This window comes from Equus quagga, chromosome 5 (genome assembly GCF_021613505.1).
Source record: "Equus quagga isolate Etosha38 chromosome 5, UCLA_HA_Equagga_1.0, whole genome shotgun sequence".
Lineage (NCBI taxonomy): Eukaryota > Metazoa > Chordata > Mammalia > Perissodactyla > Equidae > Equus > Equus quagga.
Window position 1 is genome coordinate 28,042,108 of NC_060271.1, and position 18,781 is coordinate 28,060,888.

At 53.0% G+C, this 18,781-nt stretch overlaps 1 protein-coding gene across 2 annotated transcripts; it reads right to left on the bottom strand.

Annotated features, from left to right (window-relative positions):
- Window positions 1-993: 993 nt before the first annotated feature.
- On the bottom strand, window positions 994-17,991 carry THEMIS2 (thymocyte selection associated family member 2). 2 transcript variants are annotated; one of them, XM_046660131.1, is made up of 6 exons: window positions 17,877-17,980; window positions 15,275-15,415; window positions 12,114-12,524; window positions 5,988-7,063; window positions 3,580-3,736; window positions 994-3,180 (listed from the first exon to the last, which is right to left on the bottom strand). In XM_046660131.1, exons 1-6 carry the CDS (start codon window positions 17,968-17,970, stop codon window positions 3,125-3,127), a joined length of 1,935 nt encoding a protein of 644 aa, XP_046516087.1. In that variant the 5' UTR covers window positions 17,971-17,980; the 3' UTR covers window positions 994-3,124. The 2 variants fall into 2 exon arrangements, with proteins under 2 accessions (XP_046516087.1, XP_046516086.1); XM_046660130.1 differs by lacking the exon at window positions 994-3,180 and having other exon boundaries at window positions 3,207-3,736; window positions 17,877-17,991.
- Between the last annotated feature and the right edge of the window lie 790 nt (window positions 17,992-18,781).

The window sequence follows — 18,781 nt, forward strand, 5'->3', positions numbered from 1 at the left end:
TTAAAAACTACTTATTAATTCAACAAGTATTTATGGAATACCTACTTTGTCAGCCCATTGGTCTGGGAATATAAAGTAAATATAGGAATAAACTGAAACTAGGACTATAAAGTAAAATAAGAGGTTGTTGTCACAGGATTTGCTGGTTCAGCATTCCCAGGAGCACAGAGCAGCTGCTCGGCGGTGCTGAGTTCCCCGCCGTCTCAGCATCGACACAGTCTCAGCATTGACACAGTCTCGCAGGAGTTGTGTGGTTTCTGAGCACTGCAGAGGCCTGTGGGGCCGAGCGCAGGCAGGCACTCCTCAACAGAAGGAACTCCGGCCTTTGCAGGGCTTCTCCCTGCTCTAGCAGGAGGCCCTTGCGTTTCAGGTGTTTGTGGTCACCTGGGATGTCAGGTATTCAGTGTTCTCTTGACAGTTCGTTAAGATAGCAGGAACAGCAGTGTGACCTAAGTTCTTAGAAACCCCCTCATTGTCCCAGCCACGCAGTGAGGCCGGCCTACTCTTGGGAGAATCTTTCTCTGGGTATACTGGTGGGAAACGAGGATCCTTAGGAAATAGTACTACTTTATTGGGTTTAACTAGAGAAAGGCCAGTAAGAGTTAGTGTCTGATGTAGATTGATAGATTTGTTTTTAAAAATGCAGTTGAGGGAAATTCAAAACTCGAGAAATTTTTGAGCATGCATCCCAGTTTATATTCATTTATTTAGCAGTTATTTACGTCTGTTACAGTGTTAGTATGTTATATACATTATAAAACATTAAAAAAGAAATGGGGGGGCTGGCCCCAGGGCCAAGTGGTTAAGTTCGCACGTTCCGCTGCAGGCGGCCCAGTGTTTCGTTGGTTCAAATCCTGGGCGTGGACATGGCACTACTCACCAAACCACGCTGAGGCAGCGTCCCACATACCACAACTAGAAGGACCCACAACGAAGAATATACAACTATGTGCCGGGGGGCTTTGGGGATAAAAAGGAAAAAATAAAATCTTTAAAAACAAAAGAAATGAGGGGGTCGGCCGGGTGGTGTAGTGGTTAAGTTCACATGCTCTGCTTCCTTGGCCCATGGTTCACGGGTTCAGATCCTGGGCACGGACCTACACGCAGCTCACCAAGCCACAGGGTGGTGGCATCCCATGTACAAAATAGAGGAAGACTGGCACAGATGTTAGCTCAGGGCCAATCTCCCTCACCAAAAAAAAAAAGGATATTAAAAATAAATACGAAGGGATACACTAATAATTCTTTTCTGTTTCCCAGTGGATCATCTTGTGTACCCCCAGGAGTGTGTGCTCATTTTGGAGACCACTGCTCAGGAGGAATCCCTAGCCCCATTACAACACCCTCCATCTCCCAGTGGCTTATTCCAGAGGTATAGACAAAAGCACCCTGAGAGCAATGTCCCCCTTTGGTGTGTTCCCTGCCAACCCCCACTGCTCTGATAAAACATTCACAGTTGTGGTTTTTAAATGTGTTTTCCTTTTAAGCCCAGCTTTTCGTGCTGTGAAATTACTTTCTCCTCATTGCAGCATTTGGCCACTCTGAAATCCCCTTTTGTAGGAAGTGGTAGCCCTCTCCTCTGCCCCACTTTTGTGATCTTGCTTAATTTGGTGCCAAGGTTAAGTGCAAACGTGGAAGCGAAAACTATTGGCATTTTGCCTGTGGGCCTGGCCCCTAGGGGTTCTGTGCCAAGGAGGAACTTTCTCTCTATCTTGCTTATTGCTTGTTCCAGAGTACTCTCTTGCTCAGGGTCTTCCTACGCAGCATAGATTGTCTCTGTGGAGGAAGGCCTGGGAACTGGTGGGAAGATGAGCGTGGGGTGCTAGATATGGGGGACTGGCCCCACAGCCTGTAGTAGCCACTCAGCAGTCACCTGGAGACTCCATGCCGGGGTGTGGAAACCAGGAAGTCTGGGAAGTGCAGTGGGTCCAGACAGCCAGAGGGATGTTAGCAGGCAAAGGAAGGACACACTCAGGTGCAGTGCCTAGAATCCAGGAGCTGGAAATTTGGCCCTCTGGCTCCCTCCTCAGCTGGAGACTCAGATCATCTTTTTGTCTATCTCCTGTCCTCTGCTGACCGTGGGGCTCAGTTCTGTGACTGCATCAACCTGGGAACGTACCACACCACTTGCTGGAAATGAGGCCTGTGGTCTTACCTCACTGAACAGGCCTAGACTGACCTTGGAAGCTGAGTTCGTCTCTGCGTAGGCACAGGCTTCTGTTTGTTCTCTGTATCTCCGTTACACTGGATGGTGAGGCTCTCCAACCGGTCAGCACCCTGTCTCCACAGTCTAGGAACATCGTACATTTCAAACACTGGGTGAATTCCATGACTAGGAGACAGTGGGCATGTGGAAAGATAATAGGTTTTGGAGAGAGGCACAGCTGTGTGATCTTGGTCAACAATAATGACACATTTTGCTTGAGTGTTCATTCTGTGCCAGGCGTCAAGCTAAATGCTTTACAGAGAGTCTCATTTGATCCTTAGGACAATCTTGTGAGGTAGATGACTATTAGTTTTATTTTACATGTGAAGAAACTGAAGCTTAGGATAGAATAACTGGCTCTCAGGCACAGCTGATGGGTGGTGAGCCCAACCCAGGCTCATGACTAGTCTGCCTCCTGGAGCACTTGCACTCATGCTTGTTTTCTGATCTTCAAAGTCAGGCCATTCTCTACCTCAGAGAGTTGAGGATTTAGATAGGGTGTGTCAAGGGTCTGGCCCACAGACAGAACTTAGTAAGTGATAGCTGTTAATCACTTTTTCCAGAAGTTCCAGGTGTCATTTTTATTCGGTGGTTTTCGAGTGAAATAACCTTGGGTAGTTGCCTACAGCTGCCATGTGCCGGGTGCTGAAGAGATGAGGAAGACAGTTCTAGTCTCTCGGGCGTGGAGCCTTGGTGCAGGAGGGGGCGGAAGAATGGCCAGCCTCAGTGGCAGGAACGTAGAACCTGAGGGAAGCTGGTGCCGTGTGCCTCCCATTTCAGGCCCCACAAAGCCATTCCCTGTCCCCAGTTTGATTTCTGGGAGGCCTTGTCACAGGTCCTGCAGAGGCATGTGACGCCTGGCTGGGGTCTCAGCTCCCCATGAGGAGCAGCGGTCAGGAGGCATGCTTCCCGCAGCACCTAGAGGGTCTTCTGAAAGTGGTCAGACACTTCTTCGTAATCGTGGTCATCCTTACCTGCAAGGGTCCGAGTCAGTGAGCATCTCTGGCCTCAGGCGGGTCCTTCCCTTCTTTAGGGGACACTGGCCAGGGCCGGGGTTGGTCTAGGTGCTCTAAGGTCCTTGCCAGCCCAGAAACCAGTTTGTTCTGTCTGAACACTTTGCAAATGTTCCCCCTGTATGCCCTGGGAGAGCAGTGTTGGGGGAGGAGCGCATTTTCCTTGCCAGGGCTCTGGAGCCCCTGGGAGAGGGACAGTGGAGGCCTTCAGCCTAAGCCCACCCCACATAGGCCTGTTCGTCCCACTGGGCAGGGCCCTGCTGAGAGTATGGCCAGCACCATCAGAGATGAAAGCAGCAGAGGAGTGGCGGGGAGGGGAGAAGCAAGGACAAGGGTGAGCAGGGGCTGACAGGGACTCACCTCGATCTTTTGTGTCGGGCTTAGTGAGCCTCAGGCCCTTCTTGTGGGCTGGAATCTTGCTGTACATATTTGACCTGCCCTTGGAAACCTCTGGTAAGGTCATCGTCTTGGCTTTGGGCAGCAGAGGGGGTTGCTGCAGCTCTAAGACTTGTGATGACTAAGTGGGAGAAAAAGCAGAAGTCAGCAGGGTCCCAAGAAGTGGGGCAGCAGAGTCCATGAAATGTCATTTCCTTCAAATGTTACTTCCCCTGCTCCCCTCTCTACTTCCTTTTCAGGGTGGGGCTTCTCCGGAGCCCAGTGTTTTTGCTGCAAGCATGTGAAACGTCCTTTGGCAGGGAAGAAAGGGGTGAGAGATGATAGGGTTGGGGGCTAGAGACAGGGCGTCCCTGAGTTTCTCCTCATAGGGGTTTGGTCAGTGTCCTTCAGATCTGTTGCTGAGGGGGGAAAAAGCAGTCACAAGCCTCAGAGCAGAGTGCCAGAGCTGAGAGGGGGCCCAGAAGGAAGAGGACGTTTATTGGACCCCTCCCTCGTGCCAGATGCTATATGCATATCTGCTCATTTAATCCACAGGTGACCCTCTGAGTAGCTGGGTCAGTTCCCAATTTACACATAAGGAAACAGGCTGAGAGGGCCATGTCCAACCTCAGCACAGAGGGTCCCTAGCCGGCCCAGAACCACCTGGACCCAGAACCATATCTGTGACCTCTAAAGCGGCTGCTCCTTCCACCACACCCACTTTAGAGAGCAAACAGGAGAGCTCCCCTGATCAGCAGCCGAGAATATGATGCCCAGAGAGCAAAAGGTGCTGGTTGAGGGCAGCAAGCAGGAACTGGGCCCAAAGTCACTTCCATCAGGAGCCAGGGCTGGGACTGACGTCTCCCCTCAGTTCTCTGTACCATATTCTTTCCACCACTGTTGCAAGGCCTGCGTTCCAATGACCCAGTCCATTCTTTGTCCCATCAGAAAACAACTACCCAAACCCTACCCTGCTTCTGGGGCTGAGAACACTCAAGAGTCATCTTTAACTTCCACTGCCATCCCTCTACCTGCCCACACAGGACGAAATATGAATCTCCCCAAATCCCAGAACGATATGCTTGTTACAGCTTACAAAGTGGCTTTTATGTAAGTCACCCCCTCCTGTTCTCAGGGGAGCCAAGCAGTTAGGTGCTGAGGCCGTGTGGTTAGACCTGATTTCAAACTGCAGCCCGCCACTTGCTAGTTGTGTGATTTCAGGGAAACTACTTGACCTCTCTGCGCCTCTTGTTTTCTCAACTGTAAAAAGAGATGCTGTCAGTGCCCACCTCAGAGGGACAACGTGCCGGCCACAGAGTAAGCACCCAACAGATAGCAGCTAATGAGACAGCACTGTGAGCGGGGATGTTATCTCAGGTCCACTGGGAGAAAACAGATGCACAGAGAAGTCTAGGAAATGTACACCGAGTCTTTCTGTCTCCACGCCTGGTTCTTTCCCCCTTTTTGTGTGATTCACTGTGGTTCAGTTCAGCACTCACTGGAACCTTCTCTGCCCACCTTGGGGCAGGTGAGGCCTCTGCTCCACAGAACTCCCATTCTAGCCAGAGAATCAAGTACAACTAACCGAAAACCTCACCCCCGCCCCCCAAGCTCTGTACAACACGCGGTGTGAACACAGAAGAGGAAGGTCTGTCGCCGCCCGGGAGGAGAGCTGCGCTGAGCCTTGCCTGGGAGCCTGAAAGGAGGAGCAACACTCCTGGCAAAAGGCCCGGCACATGGAAAGTGCTGGCAGGAATCCTGGCACACTGAGGGAGCCTCGGGATTTCTCTGTGGCTAGAGCGTGGCCTGCAGAGTGGGTGGTGAGAGATGGGCCTTGGACAGCAAGTCTGAAGTCAGCTTATAAAGGACCCTGGATGCCATATTAAAGGGTCTGCATTACCCGCTGGCAATGGGGAGCCACTGAAGGTTTCAGAAGATCCGGCCAAGGCCCATCGGTGACCAGGGAAGGATTTGGGAGGCCATTCTGACAGCTGTGGGGAGGGGTCAAAGAGGCTGCTGAAATGGTTTAAGCGAAAAATGATGGAGCTTGAACTAGGGAGTGACAGCAGGGGTAGCAAAGAGAGACCAGTGAACTTGGAGTCAGGATGCTTATGCTCCAGTTCAGGCTTCCCATGGATTAACTGTGTGACTTAGGGTGAGGCTCAGGGTCTCTTGAGTCCTCATTTTCTCAACCATAAAATATGGATAATCACACTAACGTCAGGATTGTCAGGATCGAACAAGAATAATAGGTGCAAAGTGTGTATGTTTATGAACTGCAAGTTCTATACAATTGTAAGAGAAACGTGATGCTGGGCAGACAAAGAAGAAATGGCAGGACCTGCAATGACCCCGACAGGGGTCCCCTCTGGCCCCTTCAGTTACATTGGTACCTTAACGCCTCTCTCCTTGCCGCTCTGCTTCTTCTGCCCGCTGAGGCCCTGACCTTTCGGGGGCCGGGGCGGGGGGGTTTGGCTCTCGAAGGCCGGTAACTTCCGAAGGCGATAGTAGAAGGCATCCGTCACCTCCTCCACTGTGGCTACAGGGAGAGACCCAGCTGGCTGGTCTGGCTGCCCCTCGGCCTCCACAACTGTCAGGTCCAGCCACCGGGGAGGGATCTCGAAGCACATCCCAGGTTTGGAGTCCAGGCTGACCACCAAGAAGGGTTCCGTGATCTTCTCCTCCAGCCGCAGGCCCGGAAAGGAGGGCAGAGGGTCAGCAGGGTGGCTGGCGTCCTTGGCCACCACCTTGACTTCACAGGGCAGTGAGAACTGGGCAGTCAGGTCCTCCAGGCTGTAGCGCCGGCCGTCGCTCATCTCCTCCACGAAGCCACCGGAGACGTAGAGGGGCAGCAGAATCTGCTCTTGGTCCTCCGCCTCCTCTTCAAACTCTTCTTCCTCCTCCTCCCTAGTCTCGTCACTCAGCCGCTGACACACCAAGACATCTATATCCCTGCCTTGAACCCCATGGGCCTGGCCAGACCGCAACACCTCCAGCCTGTCACCCACAGCCAGGGAAGTGAACCCAGAGTTCTCCACCCCCTCGCCCTCATAGTCCTTCGTGGCCACCACCCTGAGTGGCCGGCCTGGCTGGAGAGCACCCAGGAGGTCATAGGCCGTGGGGAACTCTCTTGGCCGCCGTCGCAGCTTGCCCTGGTAGGCCCCAGAGACCATGAAGTGCCTGGGCACCTTCCGGCCCTTGGTTGAGACCAGGACCCTCCAAAGTGGCGAGGCCAGGCCATAGATGCAGAGCCTCTGGCCTTTCTGGAAGGAGCCCATCCATGGACTGGGGAAGATGGGGGGCCCCTCCGGAACTTCCAGAATCTCTGTGAGCAGGGGGAACGGGCCTTCTCGGGCCAGGACCTCACTCAGCAGCAGCGGTTGGATGAAGTGGATGTGTTGAGAGGAGGCGGTGACATCCTCCACGTCGACCTCCAAGGTGGAGGGGATCTTGACAATGGTCCGACGCACTGTGGAAGGAGAGGTCAGCTCAGGGGCACACTACACACTGGCCCAGGGGTGCACCCTCCGCCCCAGCAGAGAGGTCTGGGCTGGCTGGCCTCTTTCTGTTCTCATCTTTTCTTTCCAACCAGCTTTCTCCTCTTGTACCAGATTCCTTGCCCACTCTTTTCCTTCAACCTCTTTTTTAAAAAGTTATTACAGAAATTTTTCAACATTTATAAAAGTAGGGAGACCAGTATAGTGAACCCCCACATACCTATCACCTAGCTGCAATGTCTAACCCATGGCCCATCTTCTTCATTTATACTCCCATCTCTCTAGTCCCCCTCCACTGGATTATTCGGATTCAGAGTAATCATGCCAGCTGTGACATTTCAGTGTGTATCTCTAACAGGAGGACTAAGTAGAATGAGCAAAAGCATAACCACAATGCCATTACTACAACTAGATAATAATCTGATAATTTCTTAATATCATCAAATAGCCAATCAGTTCAACCACTTTTTTATTTTAATTGAATTTTGAATGTAATTTTATAAACTGCCTTTCCAAATCCTTTTTGGATTTAAGTAAAGACAGAAAAACAAATTAAGAAAAACACTGACTGGGGGCCAGCCCCGTGGCCAAGTGGTTAAGTGCGCGCGCTCCGCTTCAGCGGCCCAGGGTTTCACAGGTTCAGATCCTGGGCGCGGACATGGCACCGCTCGTCAGGCCATGCTGAGGCGGCATCCCACATGCCACAACTAGGACTTACAACTAAAAATACACAACTATGTACCGGGGGGATTTGGGGAGAAAACACAAAAAAAATATATACTATTTTTTTCCTCAAAATACTTAGGGATTAACTGACCTGCCTCATTATCCAGCGCAGCCAAGCCCCACCCACCATTAAAACCCCTGGCCCCCAGACTGTGGTCTCTTACTACCATTTCCCAAGAGAGGCCAGGATTCCCTGGCCGAGAGCCTACGTCTGTTCCTGGGGAGGAAAGGTTCAAGATGGGCCTGGAACATCTTATACCAGAAAGCCAGAAAATCTAGTCAAGACCACGTGGGTTATGTAGGAAGGATTCAGGAACCAACCTGAAAAGGCCCCCACTAGGCAAAGATGAGATAATTTGAGCATCGATAAGAATAATAACTTCAGTGGACAGGGACATTGAAAACATTTCATCTGTGAGTTCATGAAAAAGAACCCGGCGTGGTGGCGCAGCAGTTAAGTGTGCATGTTCCGCTTTGGCGGCCCGGGGTTGGCCGGTTCGGATCCCGGGTGCGGACATGGCACCCCTTGGCAAGCCATGCTGTGGCAGGCGTCCCACATATAAAGTAGAGGAAGATGGGCATGGATGTTAGCTCAGGGCCCGTCTTCCTCAGCAAAAAGAGGAGGATTGGCAGCAGATGTTAGCTCAGGGCTAATCTTCTGCAAAAAAAAATAAAAAGAGAAGAAAAAGAAAAAAACCCCAAATAATCACCCATGAAGGATGCTAGGGAGCCAACTCATTACTTTAAAAACTAGTAAACAAAGTTAGGTTGTTTCTTAGGACATTCCTCAGTGCAGGCCAGTGGCAGCATCCAGAGCAGGCGTGGGAGATGAAACAGAGGCAGAACCTGGCCAGGTCTGGCCAGTGGGCAGCTGAGCCTGATTGGGGGTAGGAGAATGGTGCCCCGGGGACCTCTGCATATACCAACACAGTGTCCTGAATTTCCTGTACAAACTGTAACCAACGAGTAGATGAGGGGAAGTTTCTCTTCATGTAGTTTCCCGGGTAATAAATGAAGAAGGAATGACAGGATCCAAGTATCACCATTGCAATTCCCAATGAAATCAGCAACAGCCGCTCGCCTCACAAACACTGGCCCATCCGTTGTGGTATTTGATCCACACCACATGGCAAGGGGGGAGACACAGAGCCAGCTGGGGAGTCCTTGGCCCACACCTCATGCAGCGATGAGAACTGTGTGCCTATGGGTCTCGTCAAGCCTCTCAGTGCCCATTTACAGGTGTGCAGAAAAGCGCTAGTGTAGGCGGCCTGAGACCGCCACCCCTAGGAAGGCCTGCCGGCAAGGTGGTCCTTGGCTGGCCTCTGGGAACGTGGATTTCGGAGGGTCCCCACCATGCTTGCTGGTAAGAGTGACTTACTGTGCCTGAACTGAACAGCCAATGTGACTCATGCTGAAAGCCTGCTTTCCCTCCAGGAGTCTGGAATTTTGGTACGTCCTAGAGAGAGGGTGCCCACATGACCAGCGCCCAGTAAAAACTTTGCACACTGAGTCACCACTAATGAGCTTCCCTCACACGTGTTGTCACAATCCAGTGCTGCAGAAATTCAGCATGTCCCGGGGGAGGACTCTTGGGCGCTGTACCGGGTTTCCTGCGGCCTTCGCCCCATGAGCCTTTCCCTTTGCTGACTGTGTTTTGTGTCCTTTCAATGTAATAAATCACAGCTGGGAGTACTACTATATGTCGAGGCCTGGGACTCCCCTCAGTGAATCATCGAACCTGGGGGTGGTCTCGGGGCTGACACAACAGGAGACACAGGGGACGGAGGAGCAGGTTAACACCACCGCAAGGATGCTGGCAACAAAATCCAAAATGTGAGAAAGCCTACAGAACAAGTGGTCTAGTCCCTTCTACAGATAAATTACAAGAAAAATGGAGAGGCCATCCCCACAGCCAAGTGATTAGGTTCACGAGTGCTCCATTTCAGTGGCCTGGGGTTTGCCAGTTTGGATCAAGGATGCGGACCTATGGACCTGCACACTCCTTGTCAAGCCATGCTGTGGCGGCATCCCACTTAGAGGAACTAGAATGACCTCCAATTAGGATATACAGCCATGTACTGGGCCTTTGGGGAGAAAAAAAGGAAGATTGGCAATAGATGTTAGCTCAGGGCCAATCATCCTCATCAAAAAAAAAAGAAAAATAGAGAAGAAAGGGGAACCTATAGATTAAAAGGGACTTAAGAGCAATGTTGTGGACCTTATCTGGATCTTGCTGTGAATAAACTGTAAAAAAATGTATGAGGGGGCTGGCCCTGTGGCCAAGTGATTAAGTTCGTGCACTATGCTTCGGCAGCCCAGGGTTTTACCAGTTCAGATCCTGGGCACGGACATGGCACCGCTTCTCATCAGGCCATGCGGAGGCGGCGTCCCACATAGCACAACCAGAGGCGCTCACAACCAGAATCTACACCTATGTACTGGGGGGCTTTGGGGAGAAGAAAAAAGAAAAGAAAAGAAGATTGGCAACAGTTGTTAGCTCAGGTGCCAATCTTTAAAAGAAAAAACAAGAACAAAAACTGCTGACTGAATGATTACGTTCATTCAACCAGTAAGGAAATAGCTTTCTAAAAAAAAATTTATGAGACAAGAGAGGAAGTTCACCAAGTGGCAGTATCAGGAGTGAGTAACTTTTTTGGTGAGATAATGGTATTGTATGTCTGTTAAAAAAAGAATCATCTTTAAAAGAGACACATATTGAAGTATTTACAAAAGAAATGATACCTGGGGTTTGCTTTGAAATAGATGGGGTAGGGTGGGGAGAGATGAAACAGGCCAGGTTGTGAGTTGATAATTGTGTGTTAGATAATGGGGTCATGGGGATACCTTATATTACTCCCTGCTTTTGGATATGTTTGAACTTTTCCATAATAAAGTCATTTTAAAAGAGTTGTGTGTGGGCTGGCCCGGTGGCCGAGAGGTTAAGTTTGCGCACTCCGCTGCAGGTGGCCCAGTGTTTCGTTGGTTCGAATCCTGGGCGTGGACATGGCGCTGCTCATCAAACCACGCTGAGGCAGCGTCCCACATGCCACAACTAGAAGGACCCACGACGAAGAATATACAACTATGTACTGGGGGGCTTTGGGGAGAAAAAGGAAAAAAATAAAATCCTAAAAATAAATAAAAATAAATAAATAAAAAGAGGTGTGTGGGTGTGTATGAGGAAGACTGTTGCTGGGCTAACATCTGTTGCCAATCTTCCTCTTTTGGCTTGACGAAAATTGTCACTGGGCTAACATCTGTGCCAATCTTCCTCTATTTTATGTGGGACGCCCCCACAGCATGGCTTGACGAGCAGTGCTAGGTCCACACCCAGGATCTGAAAATGTGAACCCCGGGCCACCAAAGTGGAGCACAGGAACTTAACCACTACATACTGGGGCTGGCCCCTAAAAGTTTTTTTTTTTAAGATTTTATTTTTCCTTTCTCTCCCCAAAGCCCCCTGGTACATAGTTGTATATTTTCAGTTATGGGTCCTTCTAGTTGTGGCATGTGGGACGCCACCTCAGCACGGTTTGATGAGCGGCACCATGTCCACACCCAGGATCCTAACCGGCAAAACCCTGGGCCTCTGAAGCCAAGCACACAAACTTAACCACTGGGCCGCGGGGCCGGCCCCTAAAAGATTTTTTTTTAAGGCAAAGGATCCCTACCTGGCTCTGTCGTCTGCAGCAAGCCTGACCAGCTGCTCTCTGGGTAACTGCCAGGGTCGAACCTCGAACTCTCTGTCCGCCGGGGAACTGGTCCCCCAGGCATTGTTCTCCCTATGCTCCGGCTTAGCCTCCAACCGGCCAAACGTGGCCAGGTTCTGCCTCTGTTTCATCAACCCTGCTCTGCACGCTGCCACCAGCCTGCCCTGAGGACTGTCCTAAGAAATAACCTATGCAACAGCTGGGGGATTCACTCAGACAGTGCCCTCTCACCCAGAGAGAAGGACCTTCAGGAACAATGCTCTCCCCAGAGGCAGGAAAATATGCTTCTCCTGAGCAAATGGTCATGGTTTCATTTTGTCACACTGTGTTTCTTCGTCCTAGCTGCTAGCAAGTTCCCAATCCAACTCTTGCCCAGTTTAATAAAGTATGTGGTCCCTCAGTCTGAAGTTATCCCATTTCCCTGTCTCCCTACACCTCACTTCCCATGGTTTGGGAATCTTTATTCTGTTGCTTTGTATATACTGGGTAAACTACCTGGAATCTCCAGATTGTCACCGGGATTGGGCGGCAGAAGGGGGTGTCTTTCGTCAGAGTGGCCCCCCACCCACCTGCCCGGGCAACTCACTGTGCATGATGGCTTGGAGCTCGTACTTGGGCCTCAGGATCAAGGAGCGCCAGGGGAGGGTGGGGCAGGTGAAGAGGAGGTGCCTCAGGGCCGGGTCGTGCAGGACCTGGAGCAGGGTCCGAGGGGTACCAGGCTTCCATTCCCAGAAGGGCCCCTTCTGGGACAGGGGCAGGTGCAGGACGACCTGATGGGCCCCTGTGTCCAGCACACAGCGGGCACACCGAGTCCGGAAGTGCATTTCCACAGCCTCAAGCATGAGGGGCTGGTCCTCAGGCACCACCCTGGTCTCTGTGGTGATTCTGTGGGTCGACAGGAAGCAAATGGGCAGCTTCTTGGAGCACTGGGTTGCAGCAGAGACCAGCTCCTCCAGGGTTCCATAGCTCTGGGGGCCGGTGAGGGGATGGAAGTGGCCTGTGGGGCAAAACGGAGGCTGTCAGGGTGGGGCAGGCCTTTGCTGGGTCCAGAGCCACAAATACAAAACTCCCATCTGGTCACAGAGAACCCAGCCAGAATCCCCCAGGACAGATGCCAAGGGACATCCGGGCTGCAGGGCCGAGGGACAAGAGGCAGCGAGTGACCATGTGTGAATGGACAGTGAGGGGCAGAGGTGGGGACAATAGCTTCTGACACAGACAGGCACAGACACAGAGGGATTGTCACCAGAGACAGACAACAGAACAGGGATGCGTTCCCCAACAGAGACGGACGACTGCCACATCTGCCTACCTCCTGACCCCTCCCTGCCTCTGACTTTGCCAACTGTGCCTCCAGATTCCTCACTTCCAACACCAATCACCCCATCCTGGGGCTGTGCCATTGTCCCTCTCTCCCAAACTAGAAACCCAGGACCTCTGACCACCCCGACCCCTATGTCATGCCTGCCAATTCCGGCTGCGCGACTGCTCTCCCCACCACCCCACCCACTCTTCTCCTGGCACTGGCCTGGCCTCAAACACCCCAGACAACATCGCTTCTCAAAATACTCAACATGAATCTAATGAAGGAAATATCGCATAAACCCAGATTGAAGGACAGTCTACAAAAACACTGGTCTGCACTCTTCAAAAACATCAATGCCCAGACAGAAAGGCTGAGGAGCTGGTCCAGCCTGAAGGAGACTAAAGGAGGACAGAGCCCTGCAGGTAATGAGGGATCTGGGGTCGGATTCTGGGTCAAGGGCAAAGCCGGGGGTGAAGGATGGTATCAGGGCAGTTGGTGAAAACTGATACAGACCATGGTTAGACAGCAGCATTGTATCATTATTTTAAATTCCCCAAATTTGATCATTGAACTATAGTTTTGTGAGTGAATGTCCTTGTTTTCAGGAGACATACTAAATATTAGGAGTAATATTTAAATGTAAAGGGGCATCATGTCTGCAATTTACTCTCAAAGTATATACATAGGGGCTGGCCTGGTGGTGCAGCGGTTAAGTGCACATGTTCTGCTTCTTGGTGGCCCGGGGTTGGCCGGTTCGGATCCCGGGTGCGGACATGGCACCCCTTGGCAAGCCATGCTGTGGCAGGCATCCCACATATAAAGTAGAGGAAGATGGGCACAGATGTTAGCTGAGGGCCAGGCTTCCTCAGCAAAAAAAGAGGAGGATTGGCAGTAGTTAGCTCAGGGCTAATCTTCCTCAAAAAAAAAAAATTTTTTTTTTAATATATATATATATATATGCAGGGGGCTGGCCCCATGGCCGAGTGGTTAAGTTCGCACGCTCCGCTGCGATGGCCCAGGGTTTCGCCGGTTCGGATCCTGGGCGCGGACATGGCACTGCTCATCTGGCCACATTGAGGTGGTGTCCCACATGCCACAACTAGAGGGACCTGCAACTAAGATATACAACTACATACAGGGGGGGTTTGGGGAGATAAAGCAGAAAAAAAAAAAAAAAGAAGAAGATTGGCAACAGTTGTTAGCTCAGGTGCCAGTCTTTAAAAAAAAAAAGAATATATATAGATACCCATACATATATAGTAATATATGTCCGTGTGCGTGTGTGTGGAGAGAAAGCGAGTGTAACAGAATGTTTAACAATTGCTGGCTCTGCATAAAGGCTGCGCAGTAGTTCCAGCAAGTCTTCTGTAAATTTGAAATTATTTCAAAAGAAAAAGAAAACCTTCAAAATACAAAATAAAATACCTCCCTTTCATCTTTAAAACCCTCACTGGCTCCTCAAAGCCTTTAAAATAAAGACTGAGATGTGTCTGCTCCCCCTCTAGCCCCCTGGCGGTCTGGCTCCCGCTCGCCTCCCCACCGCTCGCCTCCCCACCGCTCGCCCTCGCCTGTCCCGGGCGGGAGATCACAGCAAATCATGCTAAGAACGGGCCCTCAGAGGGCGCCTGCTCCGTGCCAGGCCCGGTTCTAAGCGCTTCGTGCATGGCGACTCATTTAATCCTCACATCAAGCCAGATTTCCCCCTTACAGAGCAGAACGCTGAGGCACAGAGGTCACGGGACCTGGCCAAGCCACCGCCAGTAGCCGGCTGAGCTGGAGTTCCCATCCAGGCTCTTGGCTTCAACGTCCAGGCACCACGGGCACCCGGACAGTCCACCACGCTACACCCCTCCTGCAATAACTGAGCTACCTGGGGTTTCTGGAACACCAAATGTGCACAGGCTACTCTCTCCAGCTGGATCCTTCCTCCAGCTCAGGTGGCGCCTCCTCCAGGAAGCCTACACAGAGCCCTGAGTCAGGCTGCTCCTCCCCAGAGCCCTCTCTAAACTTGTGCCTATTCTACAGTTGCCCTCCTCTCACTGCCATCCTGGAAGCTCACCGTTGGAGAGGGCTGCGCCTGGGTCATCCTGAGGCCCAGGCTCCAGCCCGCAGCACAGGACCTGGCACATGGGGGGTCAGTAAATGTTTGGCGAGTGAATGTGTGAGCGACCATGGAGACTGGCACATGAAAAAGACCCGAAACAAACAAAGTCTCAGCAGAGAGGCAGGTGATCAGAGAGACAGACAGGAAGAGGGCACAGCCGCGAGGCTCAGGGCATTGTCAGACCACTGAGGACATCCGGGCCTGGAGACTGCATAGTGGTGGACGTGAGAGCTCCGTGTGCAAACCTAGAGGGGTGGGAGTGCGTGCTGGGGTAGGCAAGCCCATAAGTGTGTCCGCAGGTGTGCCTAGAGGATGCCAGGGCACTCAGCCACCTTACCATGGAAGTTGGGGGCCAGCTCCATGGTCTGGCCTGTCCCCGGGTTCTCGCAGACCGCCGTCTGGAGGCGAATGTGGGTGACCTTCATCAGGTCCCCTGTGGAGAGGCAGCACTCATTCCCAGAGATCTCGTAGATGGAGCCTGCAAAGATACAGACTCAGTTTCCCCATTCAGCAAGGGTCAAGCACTGGGTGGCCTGTGCCCTGATCCCCAACAAGCCCTGCTCTGCCACACCTTTGCGCGTGGTGTTCCCACTGCCTGGTATGCCCTTCCCGGTCTTTCTCTTGCCTTTGCCTTCTTTTAGCGCTGGACGAAGCCCCCTGTGGTCCATTCCCTGGCCTCCTTCACATCCCTGTGCCTCCTAACCTGAGGTTGCAGCCTCAGCGCCGCCAGCACAGCCACGGCCCCTAAGCGTGTGTTAAAGTCACAAATAAGTAAAAAACCCAACAGATCCCAACTCTCTTATTGTACAGCTACAAAATCAGGCCCAGAGAGGGTCTTCAGATGAACTGTTTTTAAAGGAAGCACAGGAGAGGACAGAGGGCCACTGACTGGTGGGCCCAGGCGACAGGGTTCTGGGCCCCCACCTTCAAGGACAGCGGCCCCACTTTCCATGTTTAAAGTGCTTAAAGCAGGGGGCCAGCCCCGCGGCTGAGTGGTTAAGCTCATGCGCTCTGCTTCGGCAGCCCAGGGTTTCACCGGTTTGGATCCTGGGCACAGATATGGCATCGCTCATCAAGCCATGCTGAGGCAGCATCCCACATAGCACAACCACAAGGACCCACAACTAGAAATACACAACTATGTACTGGGGGGCTTTGGGGAGAAAAAGGAAAATAAAATCTTTTAAATAAATAAATAAATAAAGTGCTTAAAGCAGCGTCCAGAATGGAGGAGGTGCTTGATGAAGATGGCTCTCACACAGAGGGCACAGGTGCTCCATCCTGCTGACGAGGGACGGGAAGGTGCAGGTGAGCCAGCAGTGAGGCCACCTGACCCCACCCCACCCCCAGGGCAGCCCCAGCAGGGTCCTTCGCAACAGCCTTGAGAAACTGGTGAAAACCTCACCTCTTATCCCCAGGAAAATGTGCACAGGCTCATAACACACACAGTTGTGTCTACAGTTTCAGGGGTGGCCATCAGGGCAAGCGCTCACCACACACCCGGCTCCTCCGTCCTGAGCTTGGTCATTGCACTTAAGACCCGTGACTGTCCTTGGAGGGAGGGACAGCTTCCCTTTCCTAAAGAAGGAAACTGAGCCTCCAGAGGCTGAGAGCGTGGAGATCCTCAGGTAATAGGAGGCAGAACTGGGACCAGAACCCGGGGCGTTTGCCTCTGCAGGTGGAGCTCCGAACCACGCAGCTCCCCACTTCCCAGCGGCCCACCCAGCCGCCTGCCCCATCAGTGTCACCATCTCATCTCTCGTCCTCCACTCTCACCCCCATCTCCACACTTGCACCCCATCAGGCTTTTTCTTATATGACCCTAACTTCTGCTACTTCCCACCACTGGGGTCAGGCAGAATGAGGAAACTCAGGGATTGTGACACACAGCGGGCAGGGGATGTCTCGAGGAGAGCAGAGCCCCCCAGAGGCAGAGGCAGGATTTGAACCCAGATCCATCAGATTCCCAAGTGGATCTGGCGAGACCCACTGTGTGGTGGCCTTCCATGTGTCTGTCCCTTGACCTAGGGCCCACTTGGGGCCTCAGCACACTTTTCTGGAAGCTGCTATGGCAGAGGAAGGGAAGAGACAGAGGGAACAGGATGGGGCAGGGCCCCCAGGCATTAGTTTCCTCTCTAAGGAAGGAGCCTGCCCCCACCCCAATCTCTCAGTTCCCTCTCCTCCACCGCTGCCTTCCCCACTCAGTCCGTCCAGCTCCCCCTCCCCCTCACAGCAGCCCGGGCCTCCCATCTGCCGAGCAGCTGTCCTCTCCCTTCCACTGCCTGTCAATCCCTCGACTCTTGCTCTTTCAGACAATAAGTGGTGACTGAGTCCCTGCTGTGTTTCTGTCCCTGTGAACCAGGCAGGCTGTGGCCAAGTGGGCAGATGTGCAGGTGTGCAAGGAGCAGAGAGCCTGGAAGGCTTCCCGGAGGAGGAGCCGCTTAAGCTAACTGAGAGCTCATCAGATCAAGTACTGCCCATGCCAAGCAGAGTGCAAAGGTGGGTTGGGGGCACTCAAAGAAGGCCGTCAGGGGGAGGAGTAGGAGGGTACGCGTACGGGAGGAATGACCTGGCACTTAAGAAATCAAGCAACAGTTACGCGTCAGGAGCGCCCTAAAGCCGCGCCCCCAGCGCAGTCGGAGCTCAATCCACGCGCACAGAGGTTCCACCTCAGCTTGGTTCGGTTCCAACCACCTTCCGAGCCTGAGCCCACTGACTTCTCATCACCGCTTTGCGGGGCAATCGGCGATCCCGCATTCCACGGAAGCAAAAGCCGAGGCCCAGAGCGGTTGCGCGCGGCCCCAAATCACGCAGCTTGGGCAGTGGCAGCGGCGGGATTCGAACCCGCGCGCAGCTGCCCAGGCTTCCAGCGCCCTGAAAGCGCCTCTGCCCCACACCGGCGGGGCCGGGGCTCGGAGGGGTCTCGGCCCTTCACTTACCCTGGAAGTAGACCCCCGAGCACACCCGCAGCACACGCGGGAGGGAGGCGGGGTCCAGGGCGCAGGCAAAGTCCTGCAGCGACACCGGCTCCATGGTCCGTGCGGCTCGGTGACGCCGACTGAATGGCCCGCCGCCCGCTGTCGGCCGGCAGCCCCGCCCCGCCCCGCCCCGCCCCAGCCCGGCCCAGCTGGATGGGTGGAGCCGCCAGCGGAGGGCGTGGGACCCGAACCTGCGCTCTTGGCTAAGCGATTTCCCGCTCCCAGCCTCAGTTTCCGCATTTCTTTTTTTTTAAATTTATCTTCTTTCTTCTTGAGAAAGATTAGCCCTGAGCTAACTACTGCCAATCCTCCTGTTTTTGCTGAGGAAGACTGGCCCAGAGCTAACATCTGTGCCCATCTTCCTCTACTTTATATGTGGGACGCCTGCCACAGCATGGTGTGCCAAGCGGTGCCATGTCCACACCTGGGATCCAAACCGCGAACCAGGGCCACCGAAGCTGAGCCTGCGCACTTAACCACTGCGCCACCGGCCGACCCCCAATTTCTAAAATGGGGTTGCACCTTTCACAGGGGTGACACGATTTAGAAGATCTAGATCAGGACCTGACACCCGGGAGGCTCTGAGTAAATAAAAGCTGGTCCCCACGTCCCCAGTCGTCAGTGATGTACCCCATGGTGGAGGGGGACGATGATGAAGATAAGCAGAAGCCCCGGAACCGCCCCGCCCCCAACCCCGTCCTCCCAGTTAGAAGGAGGAAACGTGGCCCGCTGCGTGTAGCTCCGGGTCCCATAGGAAGACACGGCCTTGCCCTTTGGGTCTGAGCAGGAAGATACAGTGTCAGGTCTCCTGAACTCCGCTCCAGGACACTCCGTGGTCCTCTACTGACGGGGAACTCATTACCCTT

Coding starts and splice junctions, on each gene's coding strand:
- THEMIS2 (XM_046660130.1), bottom strand. CDS start 17,970: ATGGAGCCGGTGTCGCTGCAGGACTTTGCCTGCGCCCTGGACCCCGCC. Junction 7,064..12,113: donor GCTCCAAGCCATCATGCACA/GTGAGTTGCCCG, acceptor CTCCTTCCACAG/TGCGTCGGACCATTGTCAAG. Junction 3,737..5,987: donor GCAAGGAGAGAGGCGTTAAG/GTACCAATGTAA, acceptor TCTCCCACTTAG/TCATCACAAGTCTTAGAGCT.